At 44.0% G+C, this 20,077-nt stretch overlaps 1 protein-coding gene across 6 annotated transcripts in view; it reads right to left on the reverse strand.

Annotated features, from left to right (window-relative positions):
* The window catches only part of LOC106604348 (glutamate receptor 1), a 160,668-nt gene extending 141,003 nt beyond the window's left edge, over positions 1-19,665 (reverse strand). For all 6 annotated transcript variants that reach the window (XR_006769832.1, XM_045717945.1, XM_045717947.1 and 3 more), the window contains exons 1-2: positions 19,369-19,665; positions 18,985-19,119 (exon numbers count right to left, since the gene is read on the reverse strand). Coding sequence is in view for 5 of the 6 variants with exons in the window: in XM_045717945.1 (XP_045573901.1) it covers positions 18,985-19,119; positions 19,369-19,450 (217 nt within the window). In the remaining variant the exon portion in view is untranslated. The remainder of the gene's footprint in view (positions 1-18,984; positions 19,120-19,368) is intronic.
* Positions 19,666-20,077: the final 412 nt, after the last annotated feature.

The raw sequence follows: 20,077 nt of genomic DNA on the forward strand, positions 1-20,077 counted from the left end.
CTCTCACAAACTCCCTCCCTCCCTCTCTCTCACACAGTGATAAAACAATGGCGTTTCAACACCTAATTAGTCCAGTAATTGAAGGTGTGAGACGATGCAAGGCGAGATGCTCCACTCCTGTTATCCCTCCCTCCATCTCACCCTGTCCTGCTGTCTCTCCCTCTCTCTCTCCCTCCCTCTCTCCCTCCCTCCCTGTTCTGCTGTATCACCCTCTCTCCACTCTCCCTGTCCTGCCGTCTCTCCCTCTCTCCCTCCCTCTCTCCGTCCCTCTCTCCCTTCCCCCTCCATCTCTCTGCCTCCATCTCTCTCCCTCTCTCCCTCCCTTGTATCTCCCTCCCTCTCTCCCTCCCTTCCCCTCCATCTCTCCTCCTCCATCTCTATCCCTCTCTCCCTGTCCTTCTGTCTCTCCTTCTCCTCCCTGTCCTGCTGTCTCTCCCTCTCCTGCCACCTGTCTGTCTGTGTAACTGTCTGTTAGTGCAACAACCTGCCATCTCTCTTGATGATCTCTGTAGGGTGCTAAACAAACGCTTACCTGGGCAACCGATCAGAACCTGGCTCACCCCACACACAGAGACTCACACAGACTCACGCACACAGTCAAGCACACACACACGCACACACACACACACGCACACACATAAGCACGCAAACACACAAGCACGTGCACACACATATACAGACCTGTCAGGAGGTGCACACACCAATTAGGCCTTTGTAATGATCCCTCCATCTGGACACTATAACAAACAGGTGTGGAAGGATGAACCTACTTTATCCATCTCCAGGAGAAAAGAGAGGAGGAGATGAACGAGATAGGATGATAGACAGGAAGACGAGCAGGAGCATGAAAAGAGAGGAGGAGAGATGGAAGAGCAGGAAGAGATAGGATGGAAGAGGAGGAGGAGGAAGAGTGCAGTGGAGAGAGGGGAGGAAGAGGATGAGGAAGAGAGAAGTGGGGAGAGGGAAGGAAGTGGATGAGGAAGAGTGAGGTGGAGAGAGGGGAGGAAGAGCATGAGGAAGGGTGATGTGGAGAAAGGGGAGAAAGTAGATGAGGAAGAGTGAGGTGGAAAGAGGGGAGGAAGAATGAAGTGGAGAAAGGGGAGGAGGAGAGAGGGCGAACTGATAGGAGGAGGAAGAGGAGAAGGAAGAGAGAATAGAGCATGGGGGAAACTTATATTGATAGTCCTTTAGTTCTCCGTGTATAAATCAATTGTGTTGAAGGTCACTGATATTTAGGGTTCTGGTGTAAAACGTAGACCAGGTTCTCCAACAGGTTGATCATGAGCTACCAGCAGCCCACCTCTGAGTAGCTCGCCAAACAATTTTGAAAGTACATGCAATTTTCATGTGTTCCACCGCAAACTGCCATAAACAAATCTCACAAGCATCAGACACAGCAAGCTCCCAGCTACTGTCTGTGTGGTGCACACGTTTGTCTATCACTCTGTGTGTAAACAGTTGATGTGATAACCGTCTTATTGGTCGACAGAAATACTTTCCCCAAAACCTTCTCAATTAACTGTTAACTGCAAAGTAGGCTATCATTTGTATCTATTATTTGTTATTTACAAACTTTGCCATGAAATGAGCAGCAGCAGTACAAAGCCATCGCTAGACCAGCACATTAGACGGCACATCCCTCACTTTCTAGTTGTGCAATTAAAGGGGAATTACACTTCAGGTGAGAGGAGAGGAGGGAGGAGAGGAGAGGAGAGGAGAGGAGAGGAGAGGAGAGGAGAGGAGAGGAGAGGAGAGGAGAGGAGAGGAGAGGAGAGGAGAGGAGAGGAGAGGAGAGGAGAGGAGAGGAGAGGAGAGGAGAGGAGAGTGTCTACTTGAAAGCTGGAAAAGCTTGCAACATGTTACATTTTTTTAAAGTAGCTCACATGCTAGAAAAGTTTGGAGACACCTAATGTAGATAATATGTGAAAGCATCAATTATTAAGTTCGTCACACTCCAAGGCATTCCCATAAGTCAGTGTAAACTGTAGGTTAGCATTGCTGTATGTCCCCTCTCTCTCTGTTTCACTACCAGTACTGTTGTCAAGACACAACGTTCATTTAGCATCTTCTGGCTATGTACATGACAGGAGCTGCCGAGAGCTATCGGAAAAAAAACAGCTAAACACACACACACACACACACGCACGCACGCACGCACGCGCGCACGCACGCCACACACACACACACACAAACACACGCACACGCACGCACACACTCACACACAAACGCACGCACGCACGCACACACACACACACACACACACACACACACACACACCACACAAAAAAACACGCCGACACACACACATGCACACACATCAAAGTTAAAACGGTTAAAAAACCAACATCAAAAACACACACCTGTCAAAGTAAGAACTGCTAAAGTGGCAGCTAAATGTGCTGTTGTCTGTGTGTCATATTAAGACAGGGACAGACAGGGGACAGACAGGGGACAGACAGGGGACAGACAGGGGACAGACAGGGGACAGACAGGGACAGACAGGGCCGGACAGGGACAGACAGGGGACAGACAGGGGACAGACAGGGACAGACAGGGACAGACAGGGGACAGACAGGGGACAGACAGGGACGGACAGGGCCGGACAGGGACAGACAGGGGACAGACAGGGGACAGACAGGGGACAGACAGGGGACAGACAGGGACAGACAGGGACAGACAGGGGACAGACAGGGGACAGACAGGGACAGACAGGGGACAGACAGGGGACAGACAGGGGACAGACAGGGACAGACAGGGACAGACAGGGGACAGACAGGGACAGACAGGGGACAGACAGGGACAGACAGGGGACAGACAGGGGACAGACAGGGACAGACAGGGACAGACAGGGGACAGACAGGGACAGACAGGGGACAGACAGGGACAGACAGGGGACAGACAGGGGACAGACAGGGGACAGACAGGGACAGACAGGGGACAGACAGGGGACAGACAGGGGACAGACAGGGGACAGACAGGGACAGACAGGGGACAGACAGGGCCGGACAGGGGACAGACAGGGGACAGACAGGGGACAGACAGGGACAGACAGGGACAGACAGGGACAGACAGGGACAGACAGGGACAGACAGGGACAGACAGGGGACAGACAGGGGACAGACAGGGGACAGACAGGGGCCAGACAGGGATAGACAGGGACAGACAGGGGCCAGACAGAGACAGACAGCGACAGACAGGGACAGACAGAGACAGACAGGGGACAGACAGGGGACAGACAGAGACAGACAGGGACAGACAGGGACAGACAGGGACAGACAGAGACAGACAGGGACAGACAGGGACAGACAGAGACAGACAGAGACAGACAGGGACAGACAGGGACAGACAGAGACAGACAGAGACAGACAGGGACAGACAGAGACAGACAGGGACAGACAGGGACAGACAGAGACAGACAGAGACAGACAGAGAGGGGACAGACAGACGGACAGACAGGGGACAGACAGGGGACAGACAGGGACAGACAGGGGACAGACAGAGACAGACAGGGACAGACAGAGACAGACAGACAGAGAGGGGACAGACTGACGGACAGACAGAGACAGACAGGGATAGACAGGGACAGACAGGGATACACAGGGACAGACAGAGACAGACAGAGAGGGGACAGACAGACGGTAAAGAGTGTGATACAATGTGTTTAACACCCCTGCTTTGAATTGACAACACAGTCTGATTCACACCAGCCACATGCTTATATCTGTTATATAGGGCCCTATAAAATCTATTAGATTTTTTTGCCTGATTCTGCTTTTTCCCAAATTTGGTTTTCTACGTTTTGTTTTTCCAGGTTTGCGTTATTTTCAGTTTTCACTGAAAAACAATTACATTTGATGTTTTAAGTCCACAACAATGCTTGAACCACATCAGGAGACCACTTTTGAGGTCTAAAAAAATCTACATACCTGGATTTCCCAACAATGCAAAGATAGAGAGAAAATAGAGAAATAATAGAAAATTAATAACATGTAATAATAAAAGTAATAATAAATACACAATGAGTAATGATAACTTGGCTGTATACACATGGTGCCAGTACAGAGTCAATGTGCAGGGTACGAGGTAACTGAGGTAGATATGTACAATAACTAGGAATAAAGTGATTAGGCAACAAGATAGAATAAACAATAGCAGCAGTGTATGTGATGAGTCGAAAAAAGTTAGTGCAAAAAGGGTCAATGCAGGTAGTCCAGATAGCTACAGTGCATTCGGGAAGTATTCAGACCCCTTCCCTTTTTCCACATTTTGTTATGTTACAGAAATCTACACACAATGAGACTCAAAATTGAGCTCAGATGCATCCTGTTTCCATTGATCATCATTGAGATGTTTCTACAACTTGATTGGAGTCCACCTGTGGTAAATTCAATTGATTGGACATCATTTGGAAAGGTACACACCTGTCTATATAAGGTCCCACAGTTGACAGTGCATTTCAGAGCAAAAAAACAAGGCATGAGGTTGAAGGAATTGCCCGTGGAGCTCCGAGACAGGATTGTGTCCAGGGGAAGGGTACCACAAATATTCTGCAGCATTGAAGGTCCCCAAGAACACAGTGGCCTCCATCATTCTTAAATGGAAGAAGTTTGAAACCACCAAGACCCTTCCTAGAGCTAGCCGCCCAGCCAAACTGAGCAATCGGGGGAGAAGGGCTTTGATCAGGGAGGTGGCCAAGATTTTTTTAATTAAATCTTTATTTAACTAGGCAAGTCAGTTAAGAACAAATTTCTATTTACAATGACGGCCTACACCGGCCAAACCCAGACGACGCTGGGCCAATTGTGCGCCGCCATATGGGACTCCCAATCACAGCCAGTTGTGTTACAGCCTGGATTTGAAACAGGGTGTCTGTAGTGACACCTCTAGCACTGAGATGCAGGGCCTTAGACCGCTGCACCAATCGGGAACCCGATGGTCACTCTGACAGAACGCCAGATGTTCCTCTGTGGAGATGGGACTCGAGGCAATAATCGCTGCCAAAGGTGCATCAACAAAGTACTGAGTATATTTTTCATAAATTTGTTTTTGCTTCGTCATTAAAAATGATTTAATCAATTTTAGAATAGGGCTGTAACGTAACAAAATGTGGAAAAAGTCAAGGGGTCTACTTTCTGAATGCACTGTATTTGGTTAACTATTTAACATGGTGTGATGGCTTGGGGATAGAAGTGGTTCATGGTCCTGTCGGTTACACACTTTGTGCATCGGTACTGCTTGCCGTGCGTTAGCAGAGAAAACAGTCTACTGTATGACTTGGGTGGCTGGTGTCTGACCATTTTTAGGGCCTTCCTCTGATACCGCCTTGTATAGAGGTCCTGGATGGCAGGGAGCTCGTCCCCCCCCAGTGATGCACTGGGCCGTACGCACTACCCTCTGTAGCGCCTTGCGTTCGGTTGCCAAGCAGTCAAGATACTCTCGATGGTGCAGCTATATAACTTTTGGAGGATCTGAGGGCCCATGACAAATCTTTTCAGCCTCCTGAGGGGTAAGAGGCATTGTCGTGCCCTCTTCATGACTGAGTTGATGTGTTGAACATGAAGCTTTCGACCCACTCCAATACAGCCCTGTCAATGTGAATGGGGGCGTGCTCGGCCCTCCGTTTCCTGTAGTCCACGATCGGCTCCTTTGTCTTGCTGATGTTGAGGGAGAGGTTGTTGTCTTGGCACCACAATGCCAGGGAGGTGTTCAGTCCCAGGATCCTTAGCTTAGTGATGAGCTTGGAGGGCACTTTGGTGTTGAACGCTGAGCTATGACCAGCATTCTCAAATAGGTGTTCCTCTTGTCCAGGTTGGAAAGCGTGGAGTGCAATAGCGATTGTGTCATTTGTGGATCTGTTGGGGTGGTATGCGAATTGGAGTGGGACCAGGGTGTCTGGGCTGATGGTGTTGATGTGAGCCATGACCAGCCTTTCAAAGCATTTCATGGCTACAGACGTGAGTGCTACGGGTCAGTAGTCATTTAGGTAGGTTACCTAAGTGTTCTTGGGCACAGGGACTATGGTGGTCTGCTTGAAACATGTTGGTATTACAGACTCGGACAGGGAGATGTTGAAAGTGTCAGTGAAGACACTTGCCAGCTGGTCAGCACATGCTCTGAGTACACAGCCTGGTAATCCGTCTGGCCCTGCAGCTTTGTGAATATTAACCTGTTTAAAGGTATTACTCACATCGGCTACATATGCAGGATTTACCGTAAGTGCAGTCTCCGTGAATGTCAAACACGCTATAACGCTGATCATCTGCACTACGGATTGAATCGAGCCATTAAGCTCCAGCCTCAGCCCCTCTCACCTCAATCCCACAGCCCAGTTGAGACACACCATTCTTGGGCACGGTTCTAGCCCTGTGGGGGTGGTTGTGGTGCTGGTGGTGGTGGAGGTAGTGTGTAGGGAATACAAACCAAAACCTGTCTCACTCTCTCTTTTTCCAGTTCCCCACTGTGAATCCCCCTCTGTTCCCCTATCCCGAGAAGAGTATTTTTAAACACAAAAGCTCCCGCCCTCTTATTCCTTCCACATGGTTATTAATAAATATTTATGCCTCTAACTCCGTAGAGTGATGGCTTTGGATGAGCTGCAATGAATAATACATTAAATGCATCTGATGAAGTGCCGTCTCCAGTAATTGTGCCTGTGTGTGTGTGTGTGTGTGTGTGTGTGTGTGTGTGTGTGTGTGTGTGTGTGTGTGTGTGTGTGTGTGTGTGTGTGTGTGTGTGTGTGTGTGTGTGTGTGCGCGTGTGCCCTCCACTAAGCAGTGATCATGCAAACAGACGGGGCACTAAGCAGAGTGTAAGCTGTGATGGAGGAGAATCCACAGCAGTTTCTCTGTTTTCAATCCTAAACTCCACACACACACACACTCTCTCTTTCTCTACACATCTACTCCCAGAGCTACCCAGAGGGACGATGCACATCACCACCACACTGCAACAGAAGAAGAGGAGTGGACTGTCTCTCTAGGCCCAGGCATTACAATATGATAATACCCATATACCACGGTAATAATTGGGGTTGCAAAGGGTTAGAAACTTTCTGGAAAATTTCAGTAATTTTTCCATGGGAAGTTAAGCCCGGGAATTTGGGGAATTTTGCTTAAATTCATCAAAAAAAGTTAGGTTATGACAGTGAACCTTTTTTGTGGGATACACATAAGGCAATTCTAGGTCTTGTGGCATATTTTGGTTAAACTATCCCCAATTCAATGGATTGCAACCCTCTGCATGCACAGCGCATTCTTCCATCACATGTACAGCTGATTCTCAAGATCTTGCACACTAATGAAATGCTATTGAGCACACACTACTACACTGTGAGCCAAGGACTACATGCTTTCTGGTAAGTTTTGATTACAATAACTAGTAAATAGTAGCCTAAAGCAAAGTGTGTTTAAATCATTTCTAACTTTCTTTCTAATTTCTAAATTTCTAACAATTTCGCCTAGTTAGTTTTTGCTACCATGTGGGTTTTAGCTTGCTTGAGAATGCTAAATTAAGGTGTGTTAATTCACCTGTTTCCATACATGTTTCATTTTAAAACATGTATCTTACAAAGGAGTTGTTTCATTTAAATGCTTAACTATTTATCTCTACATGGAATTGTATTTGTTTTTTTTACATTTTTTTAAATAATCTTTACAGGAAAATGCCACGGGCACTATCTGATGTGTGGAGATATCTAAGGTTAAATTAAGGTATTAATTCCGAATGGTTAAGTTAAGGTTTAAGGTTTTGGATACGGTTCAAACTAAACGAGTGTCTAGCCCTGGGATTGAACCTGCAACCCTCAGTGTCAGAGTTCGCAGCTTACGCCCATCCACCACCCCCTTCCACAATGCCCACGCAAAACACAAGCCTACTTGGGGAGATTCTCATTTGGGCAAAAGACTGTCCTCCATCCTCTCTCCTCCGTTCACTCTCCTTTGTGACATAGAAACCGATAAGTGTTCAAGGATTGTGTCAGTTCATTAGCAGACGAACGGAAGAGTGTCGTCCCCTCCTCGATAGCCACCTTTCATCGAGGATACTGATGTGAATCCTACTGTGGAAGAGTTTAGAATTTGTCTTTTTATTTTTTTATTTAGGCAAGTCAGTTAAGAACAAATTCTTTTTTACAATGACGGCCCACCAAAAGGCAAAAGGCCTCCTACATGGACGGGGGCTGGGATTAAAAATACAAAAATATATATGACAAATCACACATCACGACAAGAGAGACAGCAAAACACTACATAAAGAGAGACCTAAGACAACAACATATCTGCCAGAGGACCCTCTCATTTCCCTCTCATTTCAAGCAAGTGCATTTCCCTCCACATTCACACTCCTCGATTAAATTTGACCTTTTTCAAAAGGAGGCGAGGGAAGACGGAGGAGAGAGGACACAGGAGGTGCGCAAATCTAAATGATAAAAGGCATTGATGATAATAGTGCTCACCATTGCCCCTAGTGGCCGGTTTTGACGTCATCTCCTGACGTCTTGCTTAACTGGACATACGTCTAACTTCGCAGTGTACTTGAGAGATTTCTCTGCTCTGTCATCCCAGTGACATCATCCCAGCACTACAACATTCCATCTCATGCAGTACAGTACTGTAGTAATAATTCCAGTGTGACCAATAGGTCAGAGGTTCTCAAACCGCCCCCAGCCGTTTCACAATGTTCTTGTAGCCCTGAACTGGAGAGGTTTGAGAACCTCTGCTCCAGGCCAGGCTACAATACTGTAGTATTAATTCCTGTTGGTCCTCTAGACCAGGCTATAATAGTGTAGTACTAATTCCTGTTGGTCCTCTAGACCAGGCTATAATACTGTAGTACTAATTCCTGTTGGTCCTCTAGACCAGGCTATAGTACTGTAGTACTAATTCCTGTTGGTCCTCTAGACCAGGCTATAATACTGTAGTACTAATTCCTGTTGGTCCTCTAGACCAGGCTATAATACTGTAGTACTAATTCCTGTTGGTCCTCTAGACCAGGCTATAATACTGTAGTACTAATTCCTGTTGGTCCTCTAGACCAGGCTATAATACTGTAGTACTAATTCCTGTTGGTCCTCTAGACCAGGCTATAGTACTGTAGTACTAATTCCTGTTGGTCCTCTAGACCAGGCTATAGTACTGTAGTATTAATTCCTGTTGGTCCTCTAGACCAGGCTACAATACTGTAGTACTAACTCCTGTTGGTCCTCTAGACCAGGCTATAGTACTGTAGTACTAATTCCTATTGGTCCTCTAGACCAGGCTATAATTGTTACGACCTCTACCGAAGGTGGCTCCTCTCCCTGTTCGGGCGGTGCTCAGCGGTCGTCGTCACCGGTCGTCGTCACCGGTCTACTAGCTGCCACCGATCCCTTTTTCCCTTTTCGTTTGGTTTTGTCTGTCCTGTGCTTCACCTGTTTGAGTTAGGTTCATTAGTGGGTTATTTAGTCTCGGCCTACCAGGTTGGGTTCGTGCGGGATTGTTTTGTTTTACCTGTCGTGGTTTTGGGGTTGCGTTATCTTTTCTTTGTCTTATGTGGACTGGCGTTTCTTTCTGGACTGCGTTCCGGCCCTTTTGGGTGGATTATTTCCTCTGGTTTTTATGCCTGTTCATGGTGTTTTGGACTCAGGAATAAACCCTCTGCTAGTGCATATTTGGTCTCCTGCGCCTGACTCCACCCCCCCCACAACTCCTAGAGAGTATTGACAATAATACTGTAGCACTAATTCCTGTTGGTCCTCTAGACCAGGCTATAATATTGTAGTACTAATTCCTGTTGGTCCTCTAGACCAGGCTATAATACTGTAGTACTAATTCCTATTGGTCCTCTAGGCCAGGAGATTTGGAGAGGAAGCTCTTTTCTATCCTCTTATTGATCTGGATGTCTTTGTGTGGCCCCAGTCCATTGATCAGACCTGGCTCTCTCTCTCTCTCTCACACACACACACACACACACACACACACACACACACACACACACACACACACACACTTCCTTGAAAATCCCTCAGAGAGAAGAGAAATGATGCAGCAGAAGATTATAGTGACAACATGAATCTGCTTAGCTATGGATTCCAATTAGATGTTGTGATGCTAGAACTGGTTGGTTTGGTCAGTCATAGAAATAACATTACTAGAATAGATCATTGTGGTAATCATATTGCTAATAGTATTTATTTTGTATCTCTATGTGATCACTTAGAAGGATACCCGAAAAAAAAACAGAGGCTTCTTTTTAGCATAATATATATTACAGTTATGAAGGAATTGTTATTTTATTAATGTAGTTTAATTGTAAATGTTTATTTTGTCACACATGCTAGAAATTCTTATTACAAGTATTTAATTGTAATGTAAAATTGTATTTTGTTTACAATATCTCTTCACCAGATAACCAACGTTAAAGCAACACCTCACCGACATATTAATTCAACACCACACTGGAGTTATGACCTAATGGCTGCAGGAGATTTGACATGAAATCAGCTATTTATGCCTCCACTCCGTCCCTGTTCTAAAGTCAGTCAATAGCAGATTATGGTGATGTCAACGCTAACCAAGGGGAGACTGACTAGTACTCTCTCTGTTTGACTCAAGGTATCCATTCCACTGCAGTTATATTTAACCAGGGAAACGTAGAAAGAGAGTCAAGCTAGATCTTCCTATGAACATGTAGGCTACACACACAAACACAACACACACACACACACACACACACACACACACACACACACACACACACACACACACACACACACACACACACACACACAAACACACATAAGACACACACACACACACATATATAACACACAGACGAACAAACATACACACACAGGGCGCGCGCACACACACACACTGTCGATGACTCAACAGGAGAAATACATCATAGTTTCCTCAACGTCAGCCATTTTCCTTCTACACCATCTATTCTGTTCTGTGTGTACTCTCACCTTTACTAGTTCACCCAACACCCAACTGTTAGTCTCCCTTGTGCCCTACTCTGTCTCCCCCAGCAGGTGTTGAGGAGGGGGGATGCAGATGGTGAGGGGTGAGGGTAGGGGGAGGCAGGGGGAGGACTGGAGGAAGTGGGTGGTCATATAGACTGCTGCCCATATCGCAACCTATTCCCTATCTAGGCCCTGTGAGCCTTGGTCAAAAGTGATGCACTAAATAGGGCATAGGGTTCCATTTGGGGTGCAAGCCATACAGGCCTCAGCCCCGCTGATGAGTACCTCCCTCATCCGGAGGAGCTCCATTCATCCACAGGCACAAGGAGCCATTCAGCCACTGCCTCTAACTGCTTTTAACGTCATAGCCCATAACTGCCCAGGCTTATTCACACACACACACACACACAGACACACACAGACTCAAACAAAACACACACACACACACACACACACACACACACACACACATGCAAATGCACACACACACACACACACACATGCATGCAAGCAAGCACACACACACAGACACACCCAGACGCACACACACACCGACAGATGAACAAATACACACACACACACATGTACGTATTCCACACACACACACACACACACACACACACACACACACAGATATGGACACGGATGAACTTTCATTCATACACACACTAAGTAGGTCATCATAAAGTCAAGATTTCAAAATGTATTTTAATGCTAACCTTTTCTACATCCTCTTGAAGCAAAGACACACAGAGAGAAATGGTGTCGCTGTCTTCTCTGCTGTATGTACATCACCTCTAACCAGAGTCACTGTTTGTGTTATTTACGTTAGTCATTTAGCCAGGGGCGGAAATCCCGGGGGGGACGGGGGGGACACGACCCCCCCATCCTGGGAAAAATATGATTTGTCCCCCCCAATATATCACTGAAACATAACTATGTAATTTCAATAATATTAATAATACGCAATGAAAGCAATTGTGCTGATTATAGACACTTAATAGCGCGTTTTTAAGTTTCAAAAGATTGCGACCCCCCCACCCTTTTCCTCACAATGGTTTGATCCACTGGCAAGGTAACAGAGGGGTCGTGTCTACTGTCTGAAAGGCACTCAATGAACGTAACTGACGTGAGGTTAATCCAGTCAATCGCGCACACACACTAGCTGAATATGCAGAGCTAGCGCGCAAATATTAACTATTATGCTAGCTAGTACCTATTCCATTTATGTGGCCTCGTCAAAGATGGAATCTTTGCTATCGTCAATTTATTCCGAGATCAGCATGCAGATGATGTAAGTTAGTGCTTCAAAGTCCCTGTGATAAGGTTAGCGATAAACTGAAGTCCAAACTGAACAGAACTACACTCTTCTTCTACCATTGTCTTAAATATATTTAATGGTCTCGTTGCAAAAGCTAAATTGTCGCAAGGGAACTTTTATTTATTTATTTTATTTAACCCGGGTAGCAAAGATTATAGCAAACACCACTGAAATGGAATTGGTGCTCGCTAGCTTTGCAAATTCAGCTATTGTTGGAAGCCAGCCAATATGAAACAAACTATTAAAATTACAAAAGGTTGCAGCATATGTTGTGTAAATGGTGAACTCATACAGCTGTCAACTCTTGTCATTTTAATCCGTTTCACATTTGCTAGCTACCTTTTAGATCGAAGCCCAAATAGAATGATTGAAGATGATAGAAGCCCATCTCCTACTGTAAATAACCTACACACTGTGTGTGTGTGTAGCCAGCCAGCCAGGTAGAAAAATGGCAGAAAAATAAAAGACGGACATCAGAGTATTTTTCAGTACACCAAAACGCAAAGTAAGAACCCTAGTAGCCTAATATCTCAAAGACTAGTTGATAAAATGTTCAGAAGAAAGAAATGAAATTCTAATGGTAATGTTTCACAATGATGTCATTAGGCAGAGCAGGCAACAGATGGCACACAGACAGCAGAGTTGGGGACAGATATGCAGGGACAGACTGGCAGAGACGGAGTCTCAGGTAAGTTTGTTGAGTCTTTGTTTGGCAACATTATGAAAGGTTCTCAATTTTTTGACTTGTAAAATAGGAACATAATTGGAAAATGCCATGGATACCCCCACTCTCAACTTAAACTGGTGACTGAACTAAGATTTGTTAACCTGTTAGAGCTAGGGGGCAGCATTTGCACGTCTGGATAAAAAAATGTACCCGATTTAATCTGGTTACTAATCCTACCCAGTAACTAGAATATGCATATACTTATTATATATGGATAGAAAACACTCTAAAGTTTCTAAAACTGTTTGAATGGTGTCTGTGAGTATAACAGAACTCATTTGGCAGGCAAAACCCTGAGACATTTTCTGACAGGAAGTGGATACCTGATGTGTTGTATTGACTTTAAACCTATCCCATTGAAAAACACAGGGGCTGAGGAATATTTTGGCACTTCCTATTGCTTCCACTAGATGTCACCAGCCTTTACAAAGTGTTTTGAGTCTTCTGGAGGGAGATCTGACCGAACAAGAGCCATGGAACGATGATGTCCCATTAGACACCTGGCGCGAGTTCATGTTGGGTACCCTCGTTCCAATACGTTATAAAAGAGTATGCATTCGTCCACCTTGAATATTATTCATGTTCTGGTTAAAAAAAGGCCCTAATGATTTATGCTATACAACGTTTGACATGTTTGAACGAACGTAAATATATTTTTTCCCCTCGTTCATGACGAGAAGTCCGGCTGGCTTAGATCATGTGCTAACAAGACGGAGATTTTTGGACATAAATGATGAGCTTTTTTGAACAAAACTACATTCGTTATGGACCTGTGATACCTGGAAGTGACATCTGATGAAGAGAATCAAAGGTAATGGATTATTTACATAGTATTTTCGATTTTAGATCTCCCCAACATGACGTCTAGTCTGTATCGCAACGCGTATTTTTCTGGGCGCAGTGCTCAGATTATTGCAAAGTGTGATTTCCCAGTAAGGTTATTTTTAAATCTGGCAAGTTGATTGCGTTCAAGAGATGTAAATCTATAATTCTTTAAATGACAATATAATATTTTACCAATGTTTTCTAATTTTAATTATTTAATTTGTGACGCTGACTTGACTGCCGGTTATTGGAGGGAAACGATTTCCTCAACATCAATGCCATAGTAAAACGCTGTTTTTGGATATAAATATGAACTTGATAGAACTAAAAATGCATGCATTGTCTAACATAATGTCCTAGGAGTGTCATCTGATGGAGATTGTAAAAGGTTAGTGCATCATTTTAGCTGGTTTTATGGTTTTGGTGACCCTGTCTTTGACTTGACAAAACATTACACACAACTCTTGTAAATGTACTGTCCTAACATACTCTAAATTTATGCTTTCGCCGTAAAACCTTTTTGAAATCGTAAAACGTGGTTAGATTAAGGAGATGTTTATCTTTCAAAGGGTGTAAAATAGTTGTATGTTTGAAAAATTTGAATTTTGACATTTATTTGGATTCAAATTTGCCGCTCTTGAAATGCACCTGCTGTTGATGGAGTGCACCACGGGTGGCACGCTAGCGTCCCACCTAGCCCATAGAGGTTAAAGGCAATGGTATTGCTGTTGTGAGTAGTTGTGTAGTTTTGGGTACCGGTAGCTAGGAGTACGGCAAACACCTTATTTCTTTGGTTCCTCAATATACATTTACCATATTACAATGTAGGCTATGTGTTACAGCACTACTTTTGGTGTCCCCCTCAGGAATTGCTCTTGAGAAAATGTAATGTAATTGTCCCCCCCAAAGTTGATATCAGATTTTCGCCCCTGCATTTAGCAGACGCTCTTATCCAGAGCGACATACAGGAACAATTAGGGTTAAGTGCTTAAGGGCACTTTGACAGATTTTCACCTAGACGGCTCAGGGATTAGAACCAGCAACCTTTCGGTTACTGGATGAACTCTCTAACCGATAGGCTACATGATGCATGTCACATCAAAGCCTGTCTGTCTCAGCTAACAGGATCTGATCTGTCCCTTCACGTTAGGGACGGAGAGAAGCAACAGAGCAGAGAGGAGCGAGATCACTGCTCACTCACCACAATCTGGGAATGTGTTGTCATCACAGCAGCTGCCAATACCCAGCTCAGCTCAAGGGTTGTTTAGCACAAAAAAATGGTTTAGAAATACAAGTGGCCTTTAAAAGACTCAGACAAGTTAGGTTTCCGTCCAACTGTTGACAGATTTTCATGTGAATATTCTCAAATCTGCTTAAAACTATATGTGCATTTTCCCACCAAAGATGTGTTTCCAATAAAATGTATTTTCTGCAGATAAAAGACTGTGTGTGATGATCTAGTGCACATAAAAATACATTTTGTGGTTAAATTTACATGTACTGAATAAAAAATACAAGTGAAATGGGTTTCCATGGCATTTTCAACTCTACTGACCCAGAATGGTATTATATCGGGAGTGTGCCCACTCCGGTACGACGACGTGCAGATACAGTACTGTGTCAGCGCTGCTGGCTAGAGCGCACGTATAGCCAACATGATGAGATCATTATTGACAAAAGAACAAGATTATTTGAATTCAAAACAGCAGTCAAGCATCGATGATCATGTCACCAGAATACAACCCTCGATATTTATCAGAAAGAAGCATCAAGCTCATCACTGTGCACTTTCACCACCCTGTGAAGTTCATCAGAACTTATTTCATCTGCAGCCTAATAAACTGTATGCTTTCCTGACAGCATCGCATGACTCCAAGTTTACTTCCATATTATGGTTATTCTATCAAAGTGTTTCCACCGACATTTCTCGCATCATTTATTTTACAGACACAAAAAGATCCCACCTCCTCTACCGTATTTTGTTTTGTCGACATTTGAGAAGTTTACCGAAACATTTTCTGTTTCCATCAGGCCTGTCGTGATATTTTTTTATCCTGATAAACATGTTTTTTCTTCCCCCTCATGCCCTATGTGTGTGTGTGTGTGTGTGTGTGTGTGTGTGTGTGTGTGTGTGTGTGTGTGTGTGTGTGTGTGTGTGTGTGTGTGTGTGTGTGTGTGTGTGTGTGTGTGTGTGTGTGTGTGTGTGTGTGTGTAGCCTACCATGTTCACTTCTGTCTTCATTCACAGAGATACATCATTACTAAGGCCATGATGGGATTATTTACGTTTCATTAGAGCGCAGTGTCTAAGACCATAGTCTGAGAGAGGAGGGTGAGGGGGGTGAGGAGGGTGAGGGGGGTGAGGAAGATGAGGAGGTAACCCTTATTTGGAGTGTGAGGAGGGGGTAGTCCTTGTTAGATATCACTGGAGAGATGGATATGGACACTGACAGTAGGGTAGCCTACACCATGTCCCTGTCACCCAACTGATTATCTACACAACGTCATCAGCTAAGGGTGGACTTTTAGAAGATCCTTCCCATATAAGTGTATGGAAGCAGGTCACCTATATTTCAAACGTATGGCTCCGTAGATTGAATGGGAATCCCTCATGTGCTGTTACGGTCATATTGCATTAGATATCATATGTTACGGTCATATTGCATTAGATATCATATGTTACAGTAATACTGCATTAGATATCATATGTAAAGGTCATATTGCATTAGATATCATATGTTACCGTCATATTGCATTAGATATCATATGTTACGGTCATATTGCATTAGATATCATATGTTACCTTCATATTGCATTAGATATCATATGTTAAGGTCATATTGCATTGGATATCATATGTTACCGTCATATTGCATTAGATATCATATGTTACGGTCATATTGCATTAGATATCATATGTTACGGTCATATTGCATTAGATATCATATGTTGCTGTCATATTGCATTAGATATCATATGATATGGTCATATTGCATTAGATATCATATGTTACAGTAATACTGCATTAGATATCATATGATACAGTAATACTGCATTAGATATCATATGTTACAGTAATACTGCATTAGATATCATATGTTACAGTAATACTGCATTAGATATCATATGTTACAGTAATATTGCATTAGATATCATATGTTACAGTCATATTGCATTAGATATCATATTTTACGGTCAAATTGGATTGGATATCATATGTTGCAGTCATATTGCATTAGATATCATATGTTATGGTCATATTGCATTAGATATCATATGTTACAGTCATATTGCATTAGATATCATATGTTACGATCATATTGCATTAGATATCATATGTTACAGTAATACTGCATTCGATAGCATATGTTACAGTAATACTGCATTAGATATCATATGTGACTTAAAATACATCAACTGTTTCGTTTTCTTCTGATTTCCATTTCTTTTCAAAAGGGAACTGTATCTCTAAGAGGCAGAGATCAGAGATCAGAGATCTCAGGAAAAGCATGACAAGTATGTGAAACAGAATAAAAACGGCCTTTAAATTCAAGTCTTGTCTCCGAGTAGGAACAAAACACAGAGACAACACGGTCATCAATGTCTAAAAACTCTGCCGGTGAAACTGAATGTCGCACTTCAAGCAGTCCTGAGGAGACTAGTGTGGAAAGAGAGAGTTGTCAGGGAGGAGAATGTGTTGTGTATGGTTAATTTGGAGCCAGCGCCCAGCTGCATAGGCCTGATGCCCGTTTTAAGGGTGTTCAACATGGAGCACCTGGGATAGAGCCTACCTTTAGACTTAGCAATTTAAGATTTTTAAAAAAAAGTAAACTCAAGGGCACCTTATTGTTTAAAATCCCAAAAGTGAAGGCTGGCACACAAAAATAAACTTAAATGCAGAAATGAAGTTATTTTTCGTTTTATCGTGTTTTTTTCTTGCTTTTCAGCAGACTGGGGATAGATTGGGCTACCAGATCACCTCGATCTTTAAAACATGTTACAAAATCGCGTCATTGTCTGCATCTGTTAAAGGAAGGTGACTGTGACACTAATACTAAAACGATTAGGTTAAACATGATTTGATTTGGGCATCCAAGGGGCAGACAGGCTGTGCGATGACGACACGTGATCGATTCGTTGGTTGATGTACTTACAAGAGAGCAACGTCTCTGCTTGACCGGTGACAGCCATTGATCCGCAGTGCTTCGCAATAAACTATAAATCCTTCTTACGCGTCTGCGTGTCACCTTACACGCTCGCCCCCATGTAAGTGACCTCATCCATAAAGAATATGATGTCCAAGGGTGAACGAATGAAAGGTCTACGATGCAATATTTCTCCGACAGTGTTCCATTAATTAGAGCCCTGATTTAGACGTGTTCCTGAAACGCACAGAGACAACCTTATGAACTTGAGTGAGTCACGGCGGTTGGAGCCATTTGAGTGGTATGGCGTTGTTGGCTAGGTTACTGTAATGAGAAAGCGAACCTGAGCCGCGCGCTTAACACTTTAATGAAACTAGCTGGTGCCAGCTGAAGCTAAACGAATACAAATCCGTCGCTAATTAGGAAAAGCGCTTTGTGGTAACAGGTTTCTCCTGAATGCCGGTGGGAAAGGGGGGTTGGGTGATCTGCGCTAACGGCAGACAATATTTCAAGCGCAGGAAGCGCATGTTGGCTTGTGTAGGGGGAAGGGTGTCACATTATAATACATTTAATATATATATATATATATAACCGCTTTGTTGCGTCTGGTTCTAATGTTTGTAGCCTACATGTATACTACTGATATGGGTAGATTGTCAGAAAAAATCTGTTCACTGCACTGAGGTCTCTCTCGCTCACACAAGCACGCACACAGCCTCTGACGAGAAAGAGAGAGAAAGCGAAACAGATGGATCCACAAAAGCACACATTTTCGGACCCTCTTTACAGTGAGCGAATAACCAGCTGTAATTGCATATATGATATCTCCAACTATCAATGACAGACACATTTAAATAGTAGGAAAATCATTTCAGGACAAGCTTTGGCCAGTGATCTCGTTGAGCAGGACAACAACAGATTGATCGTATGACTGACTAAATAACATATGAGGCAAACTAGGAAATAACTGGGAAGGATGGGTGGGATGAGGATAACAGAGACCGTGGGGAAAAGGAAAGACTTACAGGCATATGTCATGGAGAAGCTGTTGCCCATCTTGACCATATCCACCTGCGGCACCAGTTTGGGGATATCCTGGTGGTGCGAGAGCGCGAACCGAAACACCTCATATTCGTGAGATTCGGTTGGGAATAGTCCCCCTATGAAAGATACAGAATCAACGGTTATTTATAAAACGTCTCTCTGCAAACTAAACGCAAACACAGAAGAGATAAATATCTCTGGACTGTTTATTCGGCAAAATATGTTGAATACAACTTTAAAGCTTCGGAAAAGGCATATTTGTCCATACAAATAGGCTTATGCCAAGAAACCAAATGTGTAGCCTAAATAAATAAACAATTCAAATAATTTTGCCAGACTTCATTTTACGCGTGTTTTTCACCTACCTATATTGATGTTACTTGGAAAACTTGAACCCAAGCACATCCCCAGAAAACTGGTGTACAGGAGGGTGAAGCTTCGCTGCATATTTCCTTTTGCATTGGTGAAGAAAAAAGAGCCGAAATCCAAGCATAGATCTTTCCTTGGTGAGTTAGTGTATACCTCCTCTTCCCCACTCCTTTTTTCCCAGTTGCAGATGCTCTTACAAAAACATCCATCCAACGTCGAGAGAGAGCATGCAACTGCAGTCGCTGTCCTCTCTCTCCTCCGCTCTTTCTCTCGCGCGCTGCTGATGCCCGCTTGTCCTCGGCTGCTATGATACCGAGCGGTGACTTCAACTCCGGCCCCTACCGAGGGCACCCACGCGTCAGGCGACGCTGGAGGGTCTGTTTCTATGTTGTTTTATATACTTTGAATTGGATTGAAACTGTCATAATGGCTTGGTTCATCTAGTGTTTTATTAGTGTATAACGTTTTCTTACATCTGAATTTGACATCATTCTACGTAATCCATTCAAATGCACCTATGTGGGATTTATGCACCACCAGGGGCGGCGCGGGGGGGGGGGGGGGGCCAGTGTCCCTGTGACAACAATTTTGGACCCCCCTTGTGGCCCCCCTAAATGTGGAGTATGAAATAATTTTTACATAAATAATTTTTGCTATTGTTCTTTTTTTTACATCTGTTATTAGACAGTGGCAATGCGGAACACT

Source organism: Salmo salar, chromosome ssa05, assembly GCF_905237065.1.
Source record: "Salmo salar chromosome ssa05, Ssal_v3.1, whole genome shotgun sequence".
NCBI classification, from domain to species: Eukaryota; Metazoa; Chordata; class Actinopteri; order Salmoniformes; family Salmonidae; genus Salmo; species Salmo salar.